This window comes from Salvelinus alpinus, chromosome 23 (genome assembly GCF_045679555.1).
Source record: "Salvelinus alpinus chromosome 23, SLU_Salpinus.1, whole genome shotgun sequence".
In the NCBI taxonomy this organism is placed as follows: Eukaryota; Metazoa; Chordata; class Actinopteri; order Salmoniformes; family Salmonidae; genus Salvelinus; species Salvelinus alpinus.
In genome coordinates this window covers 46,995,092-47,017,625 of record NC_092108.1, presented here as the reverse complement: position 1 = coordinate 47,017,625, position 22,534 = coordinate 46,995,092, and the positions used below count along the sequence as shown (strand labels likewise).

The following is a 22,534-nucleotide window of genomic DNA, read 5'->3' as shown; positions in this document are numbered from 1 at the left end:
AACAGGGATGCTGGCCCATGTTGACTACAATGCTTCCCACAGTTGTGTCAAGTTGGCTGGATGTCCTTCGGTTGGTAGACCATTCTTGATACACATGGGGAACTGTTGAATGTGGAATAACCCAGAAGCGTTCCATTCCTTGACACAAATCGGTGCACCTGGCACCTACTATCATACCCCGTTCAAAGGCACTTCAATATTTTGTCTTACCCATTCCCCCTCTGAATGGCACACACACCCAACCCATGTCTCAATTGTCTCAAGGCTTAAAAATCCTACTTTACCGGTCTCCTCCTCTTCTAGACTGATTTGAAGTGGATTTTAACAGGCGACATCAATAAGGGATCATAGCTTTCACCTGGTCGGTCAGTCATGGAAAGAGCAGGTGTTCTTAATGTTTTTTTATACTCAGTGTATGTGTGCACTCACTGTACTGTAAGTCACTAAGTGGCATATAATAATATAGACACATATCCCCATTTAAAAGTAGTAAACCATCTAAAGAGACATGAGGGAGTCTTTTTGCTTTTGAGACCAAATTGGAGGTATAACATCCAATGGCCTAATGAATCAGGGGATGCGTACCAGACCAAGGATGCAACTAGTTACGTCCTCTGACTTAGGGTCATAACTCAGCCAAGTAGGTTTGGTTTTCTATGGAAAATGCTAAATCTGACATGCTCAAATTCTGGAAGTAAGACTTGGTTGCTGTAGCCCAGGGTTAATCTGACTTGAATAAAAAAGACAGCCAGCACTTGCAAATAAAGTGTATATTTGAGTTATTGACGTAAGCGGTCCGTCTGACGGCTGAGTATGATGGATTTTTTAAAATGCTTAATTTGCAAGTGCTGGTCATTTTTCAATCAAGTTGTCTTTCTATGGATCATTAGGATTAGGACCATTGTACTTCTTGATTCAAAAATCAAATACTTTGTTAGATATTTCCAGACCCCAAAAGTGGTGAAATGTCAAGACTGGTCCACGTCCCACATCATCTTGTGATATGGGACGATATGCCTCAACCCTGAATAAATGGGAAATAGCACGGTCTAATTTCCTATTTCATGGGGTCTTTCTTTACACTGGTGATGTTTGTAATGTATGTACAGTATAGGATATGTTGTCCTGGTGGAACCAGCTTGTCCCTTGGATCAGCATTCTTAATTCACTTGGTAAATGGTGAACGTAGCCATCAGGCTGGTTCCACCTGGCTGATCATATACACTACCAGTCAAAAGGTTGGACACACCTATTCATTCAAGGGTTTTTCTTTTTTTACACTATTTTCTACATTGTATAATAATAGTGAAGGCATAAACACTATGAAATAACACATATGGAATCATGTATTAACCAAATAAAGTGTTAAACAAATCAAAATATATTTTATATTTGAGATTGTTAAAAGTAGCCACCCTTTGCTTTGATCACAGCTTTGTAGACTCTTGGCATTCTCTCAACCAGCTCCACCTTGGAAGGTTTTTCCAACAGTCTAGATGGAGTTCCCACAAGTACAGAGCACTTGTGGGCTGCTTTTCCTTCACTCTGCGGTCCAACTTATCCCAAACCATCTCGATTGGGTTGAGGTTGGGTGATTGTGGAGGCCAGGTCATCTGATGCAACACTCCTTCTTGGTCAAATAGCCCTTACACAGCCTGGAGGTGTGTTTTGGGGTGCTAGTCCTGTTGAAAAACAAATTATAGTCCCACTAAGTGCAAATCAGATGGGATGGCATATTGCTGCAGAATTCTGTCGTAGCCATGCTGGTTAAGTGTGCCTTGAATTCTAAATAAATCACCAACAGTGTCACCAGCAAAGCACCCCGACACACCTCCTCCTCCATGCTTCACGGTGGGAACCACACATTTGGAGATCATCCGTTCACCTACTCTGTGTCTCACAAAGACACGGCGGTTGGAACCAACAGTCTCAAATTTGTGGTTTCTTAGCAGCAATTTGACCATGAAGGCCTGATTTCACACAGTTTCCTTTGAACAGTTGGTGTTGATATGTCTGTTACTTGAACTCTGTGAAGCATTTTTGGGGGGCTGCAATCTGAGGTGCAGTTAACTCTAATGAACTTATCCTCTGCTGCAGAAGTAACTCTGGGTCTTCCTTTCCTGTGGCGGTCCTCATGAGAGCCAGTTTCATCATATCTCTTGATGGTTTTTGCGATTGCACTTGAAGAAACTTTCAACGTTTTTGAAATTTTTCAGATTGACTGTCCTTAAAGTAATGATGGACTGTCGTTTCTCTTTGCTTATTTGAGCTGTTCTTGTCATAATATGGACTTAGCCCGATTTGGTAATAGACCATCTTCTGTATACCACCCATACCTTGTCACAACACAACTGACTGTCTCAAATGCATTACGTAGGAAAGAAATTCAACCATATAACTTTTAACAAGGCACACCTGTTTATTGAAATGCATTCACGGTGACTACCTCATGAAGCTGGATGAGAGAATGCTAAGAGTGTACAAAGCTGTCATCAAGGCAAAGGGTGGCTACTTTAAAAAATATAAAATATATTTTGATTTGTTTAACACTTTTTTGGTTACTACTTGATTCTATGTGTGCCATTTCATAGTTTTGATGTCTTCACTATTATTCTAAAACGTAGAAAATGGTCAAAATAAAGAAAAACCCTTGAATGAGTAGGTGTCCAAACTTTTGACTGGTACTGTATATCATATATATATATATATATATATATATATATATATATATATATATATATATATATATATATATATATATATATATATATATATATATATATATATATATATATTACTGTACTATGGTGGAATATATACCCTGGTGATGTTTTATATATATGTATTGTGCTAGAACATGGAGTGTAGTATTCCTTGGTGATTGTATAGTTTTACAAGCTTTTATATGTGATAATAGAATCCAATAGTCTTTGGTGACCAGATGGTGTTTTGATCGCAGTCCCTAACTGTGTGTGTGTGTGCCTCTGTGTGTGTGTGTGTGTGTGTGTGTGTGTGTGTGTGTGTGTGTGCTTGCTCGTGTGTGTGCGCGCCTCTGTGTGTGTGTGCTTGCGCGTGTGTGTGCCTCTGTGTGTGCTTGCTTGTGTGTCTGCGTGTTTGTGTGTGTGTCTCTGTGCTTGTGTGTATGTGTATCATCAGGCCCTACGGTACTGGAGGTGTTCAACACCCTGCTCAAGCACCTGCGGATGAGTGTGGACTTTGAGCTGGGTGAGAACTCCAGACGGAACTCCGGCGCCAGCGTGTCCTCGTCCGGACGGGTCAAGGAGAGCGAGGAGCGCATCGTCCAGAACGCCATCATCCAGACAATCGGTTAGTTTCCCTAACATGCCCGTTGCATTTGTTTTTTTTGGTTCCCCATTAGCTTTTAGTCATGACACCTACTCTTCCTAGGGTCCACACAAAACATTCATATGCCCATTACATTTTTTTATTTAACCATTATTTCACATTTAATTTTATTTTATTTTATACAAATTCTTATTTACAATGACGGCCTACCCCGGCCAAACTAACGACGCTGGGCCGCCCTATAAGACTCCCAATCACGGCTGGTTGTGATACAGCCTGGAATCGAACCTGTGTCTGTAGTGACGCCTCTAGCACTGAGATTCAGTGCCTTAGACCGCTGCGCCACTCAGGAGCAGGTCTCTCTAAGGTCTTTCATGGCATGCACAATTTCATGTAACTGACTTAACACGTTTCCTGTTGCGTCATGCTGGTGGCAGAGTTGGGATTTTGCGGAAGCAGCATGAGCCCATGGCCCCATCCTGACTGGTGTCAATGGTACTGGCTGTGGTGTACTCATGTGGGGAATGTTTTCCTAGCACATGTTAGGTACCTTGATATCAACTGAGCAACATCATTGCCCCAAAGAATTCAGGCTATTCTGGGGGGTCGAACTCGGTACTAGATTGGTGTACGTAATTAACTGACCACTGAGTGTATATTTGAAATAACGCTATCAGTTTCATTAGTTTATGTTACTGTAGGCGATATGTAAAAACAAAATACCAAAATTCTAATGTTCAATCAATTTTATTTGTGGAGTGCCTTTGTTACAACTATGAAACAGAAAGCATACAGTGCCTTCAGAAAGTATTCACACCCCTTGACTTTTTCCACATGTTGTTGTGTTACAAAGTGGGATTAAAATAGATTTTATTGTCATTTTTTTGTCAACAATCTCCACAAAATACTCTGAAGTGGTGTAAAAAAAAGTAACTTTTTTTTTAAGTCAATAGAATTGTTAAATATTCAAACCCCTGAGTGAATATATTTTAGAATCACCTTTGGCAGTGATTACAGCTGTGAGTCTTTTGGGGTAAAGGCGTCCACATGCTTCCCTTCCGAAACAACAATTTTTAACGTTTTTGTTCGTTTTGGTCTTCGGCAAGGGTTTTTTCAGCTGTTCGTGCACATACGTCTTTTTCTTGAGGCAAGTTGAAATCGGTAGCCGAAGTCTGCGCCCCTTCGTTGGTGATTGGTCAACCGTAGGGATTCTTCAATTAAGTGTTTGTTGTCATTCAACAAGACTCGTTTTCATGCACATTTTTTCACTTGAGAAATACTGCACCAAACAAATTAGAATTTACGTGACTAACATCTCCTATGCAAAAACATCAAAATGAATGACAGAGTTATCTTAGGTTATTTCTGACTATTTCGGATAAGATGTCTCAAGATGGACAAACAGTACTATTGCCATTTTTCAAGCAAAGGACTTTTAAGTGTGTATGCGAGCACACTCGTTCAGTTCGCCTAGCTAAGTTTGGTAATGCGAACCGAAGCATGCTGGCACCTTCAGTCTCAAAGAGCTTGCCACACCTGGATTGTGCAAAATTTGCCCATTTTATTCTTTAAAAAATGATTCAAGCTCTGTTAAATTGTTGATCTTTGCTAGACAACTATTTTCAGGTCATAGATTTTCAAGTAGATTTAAGTTTAACTCGGCCACTCAGGAACATTCACTGCTTTCTTGGTAAGCAACTCCGGTGTAGATTTGGCCTTGTGTTTTAGGTTATTGTCCTGCTGAAAGGTGAACTAATCTCCCAGTGTCTGGTGGAAAGCAGACTAAACCAGGTTTTCCTCTAGGATTTTGCCTGTGCTTAGCTCTATTCTGTGTCTTTTTTTTATCCTGAAAACTCCCCAGTCCTTAATAGCATAACCAACCACCATGCTTGAAAATATGGAGAATGGTACTCGGTAATGTATTGAATTGGATTTGCCCCAAACATAACATTTTGTATTCAGGACAAATAGTGAATTGCTTTGCCACATTTTTGACAGTATTACTTTAGTGCCTTGCTGCAATCAAGGATGCTTGTTTTGGAATATTTTTATTCTGTAAAGGCTTTTTTCACTCTGTCAATTAGGTTAGTATTGTGGAGGAACTATAATGGTGTTTATCCATCTTCAGTTATTTCCCATCACAGCCATTGAACTTTTTAACTGTTTTAAAGTCACCATTGGGGCCTCCCGGGTGGCGCAGTGGTCTAGGGCACTGCGCCACCAGAGTCTCTGGGTTCGCGCCCAGGCTCTGTCGCAGCCGGCCGCGACCGGGAGGTCCGTGGGGCGACGCACAATTGGCATAGCGTCGTCCGGGTTAGGGAGGGTTTTGCCGGTAGGGATATCCTTGTCTCATCGCGCTCCAGCGACTCCTGTGGTGGGCCGGGCGCAGTGCGCGCTAACCAAGGGGGCCAGGTACACGGTGTTTCCTCCGACACATTGGTGCGGCTGGCTTCCGGGTTGGAGGCGCGCTGTGTTAAGAAGCAGTGCGGCTTGGTTGGGTTGTGCTTCGGAGGACGCATGGCTTTCGACCTTCGTCTCTCCCGAGCCCGTACGGGAGTTGTAGCGATGAGACAAGATAGCAATTACTAGCGATTGAATACCACGAAAATTGGGGAGAAAATGGGATAAAATTAAAAAATAAAATAAAATAAAAAGTCACCATTGGCCTCACGTTGAAATCCCTGAGTGCTTTCCTTCCTCTCCGGCAATTGAGTTAGGAAAGACGCCTGTATCTTTATAGTGACTGGGTGTATTCAACATGTCATGTAACTTCAGCATGCTCAAAGAGGTATTCAATGTCTGATTTCTTAAGTAGGCGTTCTTTGCGAGGCATTGGAAAACCTCTGTTTTTTTGTGACTGAATCTGTGTTTGAAATTCACTGCTCAACTGAGGGATCTTACAGATAATTGTATGTGTCGGGTACAGAGATGAGGTAGTCATTAAAAAAAAACATGTTAAACGGAGTCCACGCAACTTATTATATAACGTGTTAAGCATATTTTTACTCCTGAACTTATTTAGACTCAAGACATTTCAGCTTTTCATTTTAATAAATTTGTTTAAAAGAGTTACTCTTTTACATGACGGGGCATTGGGTGTAGGCCAGGGACAAAAAAAATCTATATTTATTCCATTTTAAGTTCCTCCTGCTCAAAGGCGGAGGTAGCGGTCCTGCTGCTGGGTTGTTGCCCTCCTACGGCCTCCTCCATGTCTCCTGATGTACTGGCCTGTCTCCTGGTAGCACCTCCATGCTCTGGACACTACGCTGACAGACACAGCAAACCTTCTTGCCACAGCTCGCATTGATGTGCCATCCTGGATGAGCTGCACTACCTGAGCCACTTGTGTGGGTTGTAGACTCCGTCTCATGCTACCACATCAGCCAGGAAGCATAGGAACTGAGAAGTGGTCTGTGGTCACCACCTGCAGAATCACTCCTTTATTGGGGGTGTCTTGCTAATTGCCTATAATTTCCACCTTTTGTCTATTCCATTTGCACAACAGCATGTGAAATTTATTGTCAATCAGTGTTGCTTCCTAAGTGGACAGTTTGATTTCACAGAAGTGTGATTGACTTGGAGTTACATTGTGTTGTTTAAGTGTTCCCTTTATTTTTTGGAGCAGTGTATATATATTGTGTAGTGTATTTCAGCCTTAAGCAGCACTGTGTTGGCACGTGTGTAAAATCTTCAACTACATCAATCTCATGACCCGCTGCCCTGTTTTTCCAACTCTTAAACTAACCCTTTAAATCCTTTCAAATAATGCTATCAAATAAAGTGGCATACATAATGAGTCAAATAAGCACTTGGAAGTTTGGGGTGTGCATGCAACAGACATGCAGGACCAGCCCTTGCCTACATAACCACAACCTTTAGTTGCATTTTGTGACCCTTTGCTGTGACTTTTGGAGTACAGCTAAGAACGAGATTTACCATTGAACTACTATTCACTGTTCGTTTTACCCAAAATAATTTGTAATAATAATGTACGATTCTTTATTTTTGATGAAAGTAATGATGATGAGTGCGGTGCTGTTGCTTGTATGCATTGTATGTGTGTGCTTACTGTGACTGTCCCCCTGATATTGGCTACAACACTAGGCTAACGTCTCACAACGTTGCAGCCCAGACAGCAGTGCATGGCAAGCTGGGGTGAAGAACACTGTGTCCTGGTGTTTTTGCTGTTCGTGCTTGTATCAAGATGGTTATCAATATTAGTTATTATTTCTTGAGTTGGCTATTATCCTACTTGCAATAAAATCATGGGAGGGAAAAATCGCCCAGGTTAGCTACTGCCCGCGATACCGTGATACTGCTGCCCAGTGCAAGCACCTCACGTCGGCAAGCACCTCGATAAAACACTAGTCATTCGCTCCAACTTGTCTTCGTGCTCCCCAAGGGCAGTAACTTTAGCTAATTGTCACGTCACTGTAACATCCATATGAACACTAGTTATCTGTCATCACAGATGAATGGGTAAACAAATATACAGTGGTTAAAAGGGACACTAGCTATCTAACTAACCTAACTGGCGATAGCTATCGCCATAACAACGAAAAGCATCAAGTCGCGGTCTGGCTTCAAAAGATTAAGTCCAAAGTCTTGCTGTTGTTCAATGGTAAATCTCATCCGTAGCTGTACTTCATCTAGTCACAACCAGCTTTCTGTAGGTAAGAATTTTTTCCCCCAACTCTCCATATTGACCATTTTAGTACCGATTAACCCTGAAGTATCTATGGAGCACGGGAAGCCCATATTGCCATTCGAGGTGATTGTATAGGCCTTTATAGAGGCAACATCCTATGCTGCAAAGTATTTTAAGACATTAGGCCTACATTTACTGTTAGATTATTCTGTTACACGGTTAACTAGCAGGAAATTATATTTAAAGAGAAACTTTGGGATTTTCGCATTGAGGCCCCTTATCTACTTCCCCAGAGTCAGATGAACTCATGGATACCATGCATGCTAGAATATATCCATATACTTCGTCATTGCGCTAACTCTAGTTAGCATTTGCTCTCAAAACTACTTACTTCTAACTTCCTTCATACTGGACACACAGACATAAAAATGGTATCCACTAGTTCATCTGACTCTGGGTAGTAGATAAAAAGGCCCTCATTGCCAAAATCTCAAAGTATCCCTTTAATTATCTGGCTAAAGGGTTTTGAGCCTCCACTTCCTCAGAGTCAGATGGTAAATTAGCCCCAAATTAAATGTAATTTTAATGTTTTTTTTAAATTATTGTCTATTGAGCAAAATAATCTAATAACCATATTTAGACAGTAAAGTTATAGCAACAATAGCGTAATTGTCAACCCATAATGAATGCCAATCACTGGTTAGGTGTTGCACATCAAAATACCATTATCTTTCCTGGTTGGACATGTTAGATTTAAATGTAGGCCTATCTAAAACATGTCTTGAATCATACCATCTCAATAGCGCTTTGAAGGACTTTAAAACATCTGCCAAATGTGACTCAGCACCTGGATTCTGTCTTATGTAGCAAAGTTTTAAGTGGCTTTTTTTGCATGGGATAAAAGTAGAGACTCAGAGCAACAAAATTGTACTGCATTTTTGAGGAACAGTGGAAAAGTAATTCTGCTTTGAAAGTTGATAAAAATAAACTTGTAAATTCACTTTTGAGAAAATGGCCTTTTGAAATGTTTTGGTATCTAGTGAAGAGCTCTTCTTTGTCCACCCATCTCGTTTCGCTCTCGGAACGTTCAGAGTGCACACTTGACGCTCTGGACGATGATTTGTTTACCTCTGGACAACATGAAAACAGCCTAACCAGCTCTGCTGGCAACAATTTCATTACGCTTTTTTGCAGACGTTTAGTGACACCGGCCATATTCAACGGGTGTAGTACACTTTAGCTTAAGACCTCTAGCTAGCTTCCTAGCTAAGTAAACAACGTGTAAGATCACACATGTAACGTTAGCTAATGAGCCAGCCAGCTAACGTTAGCTAGTTAAACAACAATGAACATAGTGCCAATCATGTTGTTACTACCCTGCATGAATATGCTGGGAGCTAACCAACCAGGTTCCATGTTAGCTAGCTAACATTAGGCTCTAACCTGAAAAGCAAACGGCTCTGGGATACGAATAATGTCAGGTAGGGAGCCAGCCAGCTAACATTAGCTAGCTAGCTAATTGGACAATTTAGCTCGAAATGAAACCACTTTCTGTGAATCGTGTAATATCTTAAAATGTCAGAAACGTGTAATATCCGAAAATGTAGCTAGCTAACGCTAGACTATTTTACCTGTATACATCATCATACATGATGGACGCATCTCCCTGTCACAGATGCCATGCCACGGTTGCCCTTAGTTTGAAGATGTAATCCGGAGACAGGTGTTTTCTCCATCTCTTTAGCTATCATCATTTAATTCCACTGATTTCAAAACTCGATCCTCCAGAAAGTGGAGAACAACACTTATGCAGCTCCACTACACAATAAAAAAATGTTAAGCCGCGTTCGACAGGATTACCAACAGACCAGTTTAAATAGACAAAAGCCTTCTTTATGGCAGACCAATCCGAACTCCTCTCTTGGCATGTCCAGCCCACTCAATATCTTAGCCAATCATGGCTATTGGGAAGGTTGCTGACTTTTTCTGTGGCTTAATTTAAAAAAAAATATTCGTATTTACAGATGGCATACAAGTTTGTTATTAAGGCGCATGAAAGTTCACATGTTCGAGAAGGCATTTCTGCCCAAAAACGTTTTGACATTTTGATTTAAAAAAAGACGTTAAAACGGCTCTCCAGTGAAGTCATGACTTGAGACATACGCCTAGTTTCCTGAATCGGGTCACAAATGATAACATTTATTTGAGTTAATCGCTGGATTGGCTGGGATTAATCGCATATTCAGAATTTGCTGAAATCGAGCTGTAATTTAAGATGTTTATACAAAAAGCATTACAGGAATATTGACATCTTGTTTTTGTCCAAAGTAATATTAAGCAAAATCAGGTAAATTGATAAAGCACCATTTCTTTCATCTCAATACCAACTTGTTTTGACATGTAGATCATGTATTTTGGACGTTTTCAGACAATGCAATTAATCACAATCATTTAAATTATGAAAATGTTGGTGCCACCACAGGAAAAGGTTATTCTGGAGCCCTCCTATATTGTTTTTTATATTGATTTCCAGGCTGTTGAAATTGCAGAGGGTGACTTTTTAATGTTGACCCCGTAGTTACATGCATTTGAATTTGTATGCTCTACACACAGTATGATTGGAAATAATTTGTCTATGCGCCATTCCTTTAGTCAGAGTGCCAAAGAAAAATATCTGCATCGTTTGACAATTTAACAGACAAAGTTTTGTAACGCATTCATTTACCCCATGGTCACACAGGGTTCTTTGGTGGAAACCTGCCAGACTACCAGCGTGCGGAGGTGATGATGTTCATCATGGGCAAGGTGCCCGTGTATGGCACCCCCTGCCACACCCTGGACACTGTGAAGATTGGGTGAGTCACACTCATTACCTCCACGCTACAGGGTTTCCCATGGACATTAGGTTCATCTCGGGGGTTCTCCTTTCTGAGTCAGGGGTGACTGGTTGGGTACTAGGGTTTAATATTTTCCTGGTATTTTACAAATGCTTCATCTTAAGAACAAATCACTTTTCTTCCAGGTAACCTGGTATTTCCCGCCAAAATCGGAAGCATTATAAAGCATATAAATATGTCTGGATTTGATTAGAGCTTTGATCAGCATGAAAATTCTAACCTAATGCTGCCTGAGCCTCATGAGACATATATTAAATACATTTTATGACCCCTACATTAACGATATTTAATGAGACCAAGCCCAAAAATATCCCAAATGATGATGCCATTTTCCAATACATTTCTGATATAGGCTACTGCAAATTACGAACGACTGAAAAACATAAAAGTCACCCAGTTTCGATCCGGCCACGATAGGTTATTTTAATACAATAGATAACGCATCCAAAACAGAAAGACAACGGTTAGAAATAATCCCAAAGTTGTTTGTCTGAATGCCCGCTCTCACCTTCAGCATAAAAAATGCAGACCACGCTGCAATGCTATCTGTCGGGGCCAGTGGGGAATGCAGCTCTCTACTTTAGTTACACTTCCTAGCTAACTAACTTTCATGGGCAACGATGAGCCAGCTAGTTAACATTAGCCTACTACATATAGCTACATATTGAACTTCCATCCTCTCAGGCAAGGGGCACAGTGTATGAATTTATGGTTGGATAATAATCACCGTCATAATCATTGGCCAGTACGGAGAATTAAGGAAAACCACCAGTCCAAATCACTATCTCCATCTATGGCTAAGTTGGGAAAGGGACAACAATTCAACGAGATGCAACAATTCAAGTTTCTTTTCTAATTACGTTTAGCTTTTGATGTGATTGGTGTGAAGCCAAATCCAAACTGGCTTCACTCTACACTTTTTTTAGGTGCTCCAGGACTATCAACAGTTGAGCTCTCTTTTAGCTCAACGCTGATTGGCTATTATTTTATACTTTTTTATAGGGAGGCCAAATGCTCGCTGGCATCCCATGCATTCAATGGTACGGGCGGCAACAATGTCATACTCTTTTTGACCAGACAGCATCAGATAGATGGGCTACACATACAGAGACAGAGGGGCGCTGTTTCACTCGCTCAGCTGCTTTCTCCGGTGACATACATTCAGCCTCTTGCAAATTGAAGTACAATTATGAAACAAAGAGAGACAAAATATAAATTATTTCGTTTTTTTCTTTGTCAAATTTATACGGAAGCCTGGCTTCCCTTAGCACTGATGAATACACACCACTGCATGACACACTTTTATGAGTTACTGCTGCAGAGGCACAGGTACTGTGCTTATGAAGGTGCTTATAAACATCTGGGTCAACACACTTCCAGGATGCCATTGGAATTTTTCATATTTTTTAATTATTTTCCTAGTCATTTCTAGTAATAATATAAGGATGTAGATACGTTTTATTTTCATACTTGACTTTCCACACAGATGTACTATAGAGAATATACCTAGTTAGTAGAGTTATATGTTATACTATATATACAATTCCTTCAGAAAGTATTCAAACCCCTTGACTTATTCCACATTTTGATGTTTTACAGTCTGAATTCAAAATAGAATAAAAAAAATAATAATCTCAACCATTTATACAATACCCCATAATGACAGCGTTTTGAAATGTATTAAATAGAGAAATATCAAATTTACATAATTCACACCCCTGAGTCAATACTTTGTAGAAGCAAATTTTACAGCTGTGAGACTTTCTGGGTAAGCCTCCAAGAGCTTTCCACACCTGGATTGTGCCCATTATTATTTAAAAAATTCATCAAGCTCTGTCGAATTGGTTGTTGATCCTTATTAGACATCCATTTAAGGTCTTGCCATAGAATTTCAAGTAGATTTAAGTCAAATTGTAACTCGGCCACTTGGTAAGCAACTCCAGTGTAGATTTGGCCTTGTTTTAGGCTTTTGTCCTGCTGAAAGGTGAATTCATCTCACAGTATCTAGTGGAAAGCAGACTGAACCAGGTTTTCCTCTAGGATTTTGCCTATGCTTAGCTCCAATCTGCACATTTTTTATCCTGAAACTCACCAGTCCTTAACGATTACACATATACCCATAATATGATGCAGCCACCTCTATGATTTGAAAATATGGAGAGTGGTGCTCAGTAATGTGTTGTATTGGATTTGCCCCATTTTTGTATTTAGGACAAAAAGTTAATTTATTTGCCACATTTTTTACAATATTACTTTAGTGCCTTGTTGCAAACAGAATGCATGCTTTGGAATATTTGTTTTCTGTACAGGCTTCCTTCTTTTCACTCTGTCAATTAGGTTGGTATTGTGGAGTATCTACAATGTTGTTGATCCATCCTCAGTTTTCTCTTATCACAGCCATTAAACTCTGTAACTGTTTTAATGTCACCATTGGCCTCATGGTGAAATCCCAGAGCAGTTTCCTTCCTCTCCGGCAACTGAGTTAAGAAGGATGCCTGTATCTTTGTAGTGACTGGGTGTATTGATACAACATCCAAAGTGTAATTAATAACTTCACCATGGTCAAATGGATATTCAATATCTGCTTACATTTTTCTTTACCCACCTACCAATCGGTGCCCTTCTTTGCGAGGCATTGGAAAACCTCACTGGTCTTTGTGGTTCAATCTGTGTTTGAAATTCACTTACAGATAATTGTATGTTGTGGGATAGAGAAATGAGGTAGTCATTAATAAAACATGTTAAACACTATTATTGCACACAGAGTGAGTCCCCCCCACCATTTGCTAACAAACTGTTGTTGATATTCCACTCAGGCACCAGGGCACCAAGCGTATCCAGGCCATGCTGCTGAGCTCGCTCATCATGGTGAGTACTTCTATCGCCTGATCATTTATTCAATAGTACTGTCTAACGATAGCCATATCCGCCTATCGGGATCACAACAGACTGATCAAGAATAGTGTCAATCGAGAAGAATGGCAACGGATGAATCCATTAATTGAGTCTATTCTAATTCTGCCTAAAGGGAACTCAATGTTCTCTGTTGGTATATCTGAGTAGCGCCGAAGTAGATGGTTGCCGTTTTACGATCCCGTAATCAATTGTGCATGTTTTTTTGCGTTATTTTGTACTTAATGTTTCTGCCACCATGTCTTATGACTGAAAAGAGCTTCTAGATATCATGACAGTGATTACTCACCCCATACTGGAGAATTACTTTTTCTTCTACGAGTCGGACGGGAAGTATTTACTTCAGACGCCCAACAAGGCCCTCATCCCCGTCATATGCAGGAGAAAGAGACAGAGGTATCATGGATGAAGATCCAGGTGCCTTGTAAGGATCCGTCGCCGAGAGGGTAATCTACCTTTACCATCGGTCCTATTAGCCAACGTACAATCAATTGATAATGAAATAGACGAACTACGATCATGTATATCCTACAAACGGGACATTAAAAACTGTAATATCTTATGTTTCACCGAGTCGTGGCTGAACGACGTCATGAATAACATACAGCTGGCGGGTTTTAAGCTTTCTCGGCAGGATAGAACAGTGGTCTCTGGTAAGATAAGGCGTGATGGTCTATGTATATTTGTAAACAACAGCAGGTAGACAAAATCTAAGGAAGTCTTGAGGTTTTGCTCGCCTGAGGTAGATTATCTCATGATAAGCTGTAGACCACACTATTTAGCAAGAGAGTTTTCATCTGTATTTTTCGTGGCTGTCTACATACCACCACAAACCGATGCTGGCAATAAGACTGCACTCAGTTAGCTGTATACGGCCATAAGTAAACAGGAAAATGCTTCTAGTGGCCGGGGACTTAACTTCTCTGGGATATGTGGGACGGTAGCGTCCCACTTGGCCAAAAGCCAGAAAAAATGTAGAGCGCCATATTGAAATATATTACTATAAAAATCAATCTTTCATGAAATCACACATGAAAGATACCAAATTAACGCTACACATATTGTGAATCCAGCCAACATGTCTGATTTCAAAAAGGATTTACGGGGAAAGCATAAGATGCTATTATCTGATGATAGCACAACAGTAAACAAAGAGAGTGTAGCATATTTCAACCCTGCAGGCGCAACACAAAACACAGAAATAAAATATAAATCATGCCTTACCTTTGACGAGCTTCTTTTGTTGGCACTCCAATATGTCCCATAAACATCACAAATGGTCCTTTTGTTCGATTAATTTCGTCTATATATATCCAAAATGTCCATTTATTTGGCGAGTTTGATCCAGAAAAAACAGCTTCCAATTTGCGCAACGTCACTACAAAATATCTCAAAAGTTAACGGTAAACTTTGCAAAAACATTTCAAACTACTTTTGTAATACAACTTTAGGTATTTTTAAATGTTAATAATCGATCAAATTGAAGACGGGTCTATCTGTTTTCAATACAGGAGGACAACAAACTAACGCTACTTTTCTAGTCTTGCGCAACTCTCAAACAGTAGACATAGCGTTACTCTGATTCAAGATGGCCGTACTTCTTCATTGCACAAAGGAATAACCTCAACCAATTTCCAAAGACTGGTGACATCCAGTGGTAGCGGTAGGAACTGCAAACAAGTCCATTAGAAATCTAGTATCCCAATAAACTCATTGAACAGACAGTGACCTCAAAAAAAAAAAGATCTGAATGGTTAGTCCTCGGGGTTTTGCCTGCTACATAAGTTATGTTATACTCACAGACATGAGTCAAACAGTTTTAGAAACTTCAGAGTGTTTTCTATCCAAATCGACTAATAATATGCATATCTTATATTCTGGCGATGAGTAGAAGGAAGTTTAAATTGGGCACGCTATTTATCCAAAAGTGAAAATGCTGCCCCCTATCCCGAATAAGTTAATGCAGGAAACACAAATCTGTTTTACCTAATTTACCTAATTTCTACCAGCATGTTAAATGTGAAACCAGAGAGGGAAAAAACTCTAAACCAACTTTACTCCAGACGCGTACAAATCTCTCCCTCGCCCTCCATTTGGTAAATCTGACCATAATTCCATCCTCCTGATTCCTGCTTACAAACAAAAACTAAAGCAGGAAGCACCTGTGACTCGGTCAATAAGAAAGTGGTCAGATGAGGCAGATGCTAAGCTACAGGACTGTTTTGCTAGCACAGACTGGAATATGTTCCGGGATTCTTCTGATGGAGTTGAGGAGTACATCACATCAGTCACTGGCTTTATCAATAAGCGCATTGATGACGTCATCCCCACAGTGACCGTACGTACATATCCCAACCAGAAGCCATGGATTACATGGTAACATCCACACTGAGCTAAAGGCTAGAGCTGCCGCTTTCAAGGAGTGGGACTGTAACCCGGAAAGCTTATAAGAAATCCAGCTATGCCCTCCGACAAACCATCAAACAGGCACAGCGTCAATACAGGACTAAGATTGAATCATACTACACCGGCTCCGACGCTCGTCGGATGTGGCAGGGCTTGCAAACTATTCCAGACTACAAAGGGAAGCACAGCCGCGAGCTGCCCAGTGACAAAAGCCTACCAGACGAGCTAAATTACTTCTATGTTCGCTTCGAGGCAAGTAACACTGAAGCATGCATGAGAGCATCAGCTGTTCCGGACGACTGTGTGATCATGCTCTCCGTAGCCGATGTGAGTAAGGATCCGTCCCTTTTAAAAAATGTTGCTATTCATTGACTACAGCTCAGCATTCAACACCATAGTGCCCTCAAAGCTCAAAACAAATGTTCTTTGTCACATACACATGGTTAGCAGATGTTAATGCGAGTGTAGCGAAATGCTTGTTTCTAGTTCCGACAGTGCAGTAATATCTAACAAGTAATCGAACAATTCCCCAACAACTACCTAATATACAAATCTAAAGGGGTGAATGAGAATATGTACATGTAAGTATGAGCAACGGCCGAGCGGTATAGGCAAGGTGCAATAGATGGTATAAAATACAGTATATACATGTGATATGTAAACATTATTAAAGTGGCATTATTTAGAGTGCATTGTATAAAGTGCTAGTGATCCATTTATTAAAGTGGCCAGTGATTGGGTCTCAATGTAGGCAGCAGCCTTTCTGAGTTAGTGATTGCTGTTTAGCAGTCTGATTGCATTGGGATAGAAGCTGTTTTTCAGTCTCTCTGTCCCAGCTTTGATGCACCTGTACCCGGCAGTGGCTCGGGTGGTTGATGTCCTTGATGATCTTTTTGGCCTTCCTGTGACATTGGGTGCTGTAGGTGTCCTGGAGGGCAGGTATTTTGTCCCCGGTGATGCGTTGTGCAGACCGCACCACCTTCTGAATAGCCTTGCGGTTAAGTGTGGTGCAGTTGCCGTACCAGGCTGTCATACAGCCTGATAGGATGCTCTCGATTGTGCATCTGTAAAAGTTTGTCAGGGTTTTGGGTGACAAGCCAAATTTCTTCAGCCTCCTGAGGTTGAAGAGGCGCTGTTGCGCCTTCTTCACCACACTGTCTGTGTGGGTGGACCATTTCAGTTGGTCTGTGATATGTATGCCGAGGAACTTAAAACTTTTCTGCTTCTCCACTGCTGTCCCTTCGGCGTTGATAGGGGGGTTGCTGTTTCCTGAAGTCCACGATCATCTCCTTTGTTTTGTTGACGTTGAGTGAGAGGTTGTTTTCCTGACACCACACTCTGAGGGCCCTCACCTCCTCCCTGTAGGCTGTCTCGTCATTGTTGGTAATCAAGGCCCCTACTGTTGTGTCATCTGCAAACTTGATGATTGAGTTGGAGGAATTCTTTGACACGCAGTTGTGGGTGAACAGAGAGTACGGGAGGGGGCTGAGCATGCACCCCTTTGTGGGGCCCTAATGTTGAGCGTCAGCGAAGTGGAGATGATGTTTCCTACCTTCCACCTGGGGGCGGCCCGTCAAAGTCCAGGACTCAATTGCACAGGGCGGGATTGAGACCCAGGGCCTCCAGCTTGATGATACGCTTGAAGGGTACCATGGTGTTGAATGCTGAGCTGTTGTCAATGAACAGCATTCTTACATAGGTAATCCTTTTGTCCAGATGGGATAGGGCAGTGTGCAGTGTGATGGCGATTGCGTCGTCTGTGGACCTGTTGGGGCAGTGTGCAAACTGAAGTGGGTCTAGGGTGGCCGGTAAGGTGGTGGTGATATGATCCTTGACTAGCCTCTCAAAGCACTTCATGATGACAGAAGTGAGTGCTATGGAGCAGTAGTCATTTATTTCAGTTATCTTTGCCTTCTTGGGTACAGGAACAATGGTAGACATCTTGAAGCATGTGGGGACAACAGACTGGGATAGGGAGCGATTTAATATGTCTGTAAACACACCAGCCAGCTGGTCTACGCATGCTTTGAGGACGCATCTAGGGATGCCGTCTGTGCCAGCAGCTTTGCGGGTGTTAACGCGTTTAAATGGTTTACTCACATCAGCAACGGAGAAGGGGGGGGGCGGCGGCACTGTGTTATCTAAGTCTAACTAAGTCCTTGTTAGTGGGCCGTGATGGTGGCACTGTGTTATCCTCAAAGCGGGCAAAGAAGGTGTTTAGTTTGTCTTGAAGCGTCACGTCGGTGTCCGTGACGTGGCTGTATTTCTTTTTGTACTCCGTGATTTCCTGTAGACCCTGCCACATACGTCTCATGTCTGAGCTGTTGAATTGCGACTCCACCTTGTCCCTGTACTGGCATTTCACTTGTTTGATTGCCTTGCGGAGGGAATAGCTACACTGTTTATATTTATACATATTCCCAGACCTCTTTCCATGGTTAAATACGTTAGATCGCACTTTCAGTTTTGCATGAATGCCGCCATCCATCCAAGGTTTCTGGTTAGGGTAGGTTTTAATAGTCACAGTGGGTACAACATCTTCAATGCACTTCTTTATAAACGCTCTCACCGAGTCAGCGTATAGGTCGATGTTGTTCTCTGAGGCTGACTGGAACATATTCCAGTCCGTGTGATCAAAACAATCTTGAAGCGGGACTTCCGATTGGTCGGACCAGCGTTGAATGGTTCTCGTCACTGGTACGTCCTGTTTGAGTAGATGGCGTTGTGGTCGGATTTGCCGAAGGGAGGCCGGGGGAGGGCTTTGTATGCATTGCGGAAGTTAGAGTAGCAGTGATCGAGGGTATTGCGCATACGCGTAGAGCAATCAATAGGCTGGAAGAATTGTTCTCAAATTTGCTTTGTTAAAATCCCCAGCTACAATAAATGCACCCTCAGGATGTATGGTTCCCAGTTCGCATATAGTCCAGTGAAGTTCTTTGATGGCCGTCTTGGTGTCTGCTTGAGGGGGAATGTACTATAATGTGACTATAACTGACGAAAATGATCTTGGTAGGTAAAATGGCCGGCACATGATTGTAAGGAATTCTAGATCAGGTAAGCAAAAGGTCTTGAGTTCCAGTATGTTGTTATGATTACACCATGAGTCGTTAATCATAAAGCATACACCCCCGCCCTTCCTTTCCCAGAGAGGTGTTTATCTCTGTTGGCGAGATGCAAGGAGAAGCCCGGTGGCTGAACCGATTCCGACCATATATTCCGAGAGAGCCATGTTTCCGTGAAACAGAGAATGTTACGATCTCTGATGTCTCTCTGGAAAGCAACCCTTGCTCAAATTTTGTTTACCTTGTTGTCAAGAGACTGGACATTGGCTCGGGAGCGGTGTGCGATGTACACGTCTACAGAGCCTGGCCAGATGGCCACTTCATCTGCCCCTATTTCCGGCGTAGTTGTTTTGGATCACTTACTGGTATTAGTTCCATTGTCCTGGGTGGTGGTCCGAACAGAGGATCCGCTTCGGCAAAGTCGTATTCCTGGTCGTAATGTTGGTAAGTTGACGTTGCTCTTATATCCAATAGTTCTTCCCGGCTGTATGTAGTAAGACTTAAGATTTCCTGGGGTAACAATGTAAGAAATAATACATAAAAAAACGAAATACTGCATAGTTTCCTAAGAACTCGAAGCGAGGCGACCATCTCTGTCGGCGCCATGCTTAGCTCATCACTAAGCTAAGGACCCTGGGACTAAACACCTCCCTCTGCAACTGGTTCCTGACAGGCTGCCCCCAGGTGGTAAGGGTAGGTAACAACACATCCGCCCACGCTGATCCTCAACATGGGGGCCCCTCAGGGGTGCGTGCTCAGTCCCCTCGAGTACTCCCTGTTCCCTCTTGAATGCATGGCAACGCATGACTCCAACACCATCATCAAGTTTGCCTATGACACAACAGTGTCACAATAGGCCTGATCACCAACAACGATGAGACCGCCTATAGGGAGGTGGTCAGAGACCTGGCTGTGTGGTGCCAGCCAGGACAACATCCTCTCCCTCAATGTGATCAAGACAAAGGAGATGATTGTGGACTATCTCATCGATGGGGCTGCAGTGGAGCAGGTTGAGAACTTCAAGTTCTTTGGTGTCCATATCACCAACAAACTATCATGGTCCAAACACACTAAGACAGTCATGAAGAGGGCATGACAAAGCCTATTCCCCCTCAGGAGACTGAAAAGATTTGGCATGGGTCCTCAGATTCTCAAAAGGTTCACAGCTGCACCATTGAGAGCATCCTGACGGGTTGCATCACTGCCTTGTATGTCAACTGCTCGGCCTCTGACCGCAAGGCACTACAGCGGGTAGTGCATACGGCCCAGTACATCACTGTGGGTCAAGCTTCCCGCCATCCAGGCCCTAAAAATTGTCAGACTCCAGCCACAATAGTCATAGACTGTTCTTTCTGCTACTGCACGGCAAGCGGTACCGGAGCGCCATGTCTAGGTCCAAAAGGCTTCTTAACAGCTTCTACCCCCAAGCCATAAGGCTCCTGAACAGCTAATCAAAGGGCTACCCAGATCCCTCTTTTACGCTGCTGCTACTCTGTTTATTATCTATCTAATTATTGTTGTAACTCTATATTTTAACGTTTAACGTTGACATCATAAGATTTGTCATAAGCATGTATTCACAGTGTATTCGGAAAGTATTCAGACCCCTTGACTTTTTCCACATTTTGTTATGTTACAGCCTTATTCTCGGGCTCCCGAGTGGCGCAGCGGTCTAATGCACTGCGTACCAGTGTGAGAGGTGTCACTACAGTCCCTGGTTTGATTCCAGGCTGTATCACATCCAGCCATGATTGGCCCAGCGTCGGCTGGATTTGGCCCAGATAGGCCATCATTGTAAATAAGAATTTGTTCTTAACTGACTTGCCTAGTTAAATAAAGGTTAAATTCTAAAATAGATTTTTTTAAATAAACTCAGTTATCTACACACAATACACCATAATGACAAAGCGAAAACAGGTTTTTAGACATTTTTGCGAATTTATTAGAAATGAAAACAGAATCACTTTATTTACATACGTATTCAGACCTTTTGCTATGAGACTTGAAATTGAGCCCTGGTGCATCGTGTCCAGTGATCAGCCTGGATGTTTCTACAACTTGATTGGAGTCCACCTGTGGTAAATTAAATTGATTGGACATGATTTGGAAAGGCACACAGCTGTCTATATAAGGTCCCACAGTGCATGTCAGAGCAAAATCCAAAGCCATGAGATAGAAGGAATTGTCCGTAGAGCTCCGAGACAGGATTGTGTCGAGGTACAGATCTGGGGAAGTGTAGCAAAACATTTCGGCAGCATTGAAGGTTTCCAAGAACACAGTGGCCTCCATCATTCTTAAATGGAAGAAGTTTGGAACCACAAAGACTTTCCCAAGAGCTAGCCGCCTGGCCAAACTGAGCAATCGGGGAGAAGGGCCTTGGTCATGGAGGTGTCCAAGAACCCGATGGTCACTCTGACAGAGCTCCAGAGGGCCTTTGTGGTAGAGTGGCCAGACGGAAGACATTCCTCAGTAAAAGGCACACGACAGCCTGCTTGGAGTTTGCCCAAAGGCACCTAAAGACTCTCAGACCATGAGAAACAAGGTTCAATGGTCTGATGAAACCAAGATTGAACTCTTTGGCCTGAATGCTAAGCTTCACGTCTGGAGGAAACCTGGCACCATCCCTACGGTGAAGCATGGTGGTGGCAACATCATGCTATGGGGATGTTTTTCAGCGGCAGGGACTGGGAGATTAGTCAGGATCAAGGCAAAGATGAACTGAGAAAAGTACAGAGAGATCCTTGATGAAAACCTGCTCCAGAGCGCTCAGACTGGGACTAAGTTTCACCTTCCAACAGGACAACGACCCTAAGCACACAGCCATGAGAACGCAGAAGTGGCTTCGGGACATGTCTCTGAATGTCCTTGTGGCCCATCCAGAGCCTGTACTTGAACCCAATTGAACATCTCTGGAGAGACCTTAAAATAGCTGTGCAGCAACGCTCCCCATCCAACCTGACAGAGTTTGAGAGGATCAGCAGAGAAGAATGGGGAAAACTCCCCAAATACAGGTGTGACCAGTTTGTAGCGTCATACCCAAGATGACCCGATGCTGTAATCACTGCCATAGGTGTTTCAACAAAGTACTGAGTAAAGGGTCTGAATACTTATGTAAATGTGATATTTAAGTTTTTTTTATTTAATAAATTTGCACACAAAAAATAAATAAAAATGTTGCTTTGTCATTATGGCGTATTGTGTGTAGATTGATGAGGTGGGGGGGGGGGAACAATTTAATACATTTGAATAAGGCTGTAACGTAACAAAATGTGGAAAAAGTAAAGGGGTCTGAATACTTTCCG

The 22,534-nt window shown here is 42.2% G+C and overlaps 1 protein-coding gene across 5 annotated transcripts in view; it reads left to right on the top strand.

The window, feature by feature from the left end:
• efr3a (EFR3 homolog A (S. cerevisiae)) overlaps positions 1-22,534 on the top strand; it is a 222,075-nt gene that overhangs the window by 145,135 nt on the left and 54,406 nt on the right. For all 5 annotated transcript variants that reach the window (XM_071362586.1, XM_071362584.1, XM_071362585.1 and 2 more), the window contains 3 exons: positions 3,157-3,327; positions 10,695-10,809; positions 13,668-13,719. In XM_071362586.1, coding sequence (XP_071218687.1) covers positions 3,157-3,327; positions 10,695-10,809; positions 13,668-13,719 — 338 coding nt within the window. The remainder of the gene's footprint in view (positions 1-3,156; positions 3,328-10,694; positions 10,810-13,667; positions 13,720-22,534) is intronic.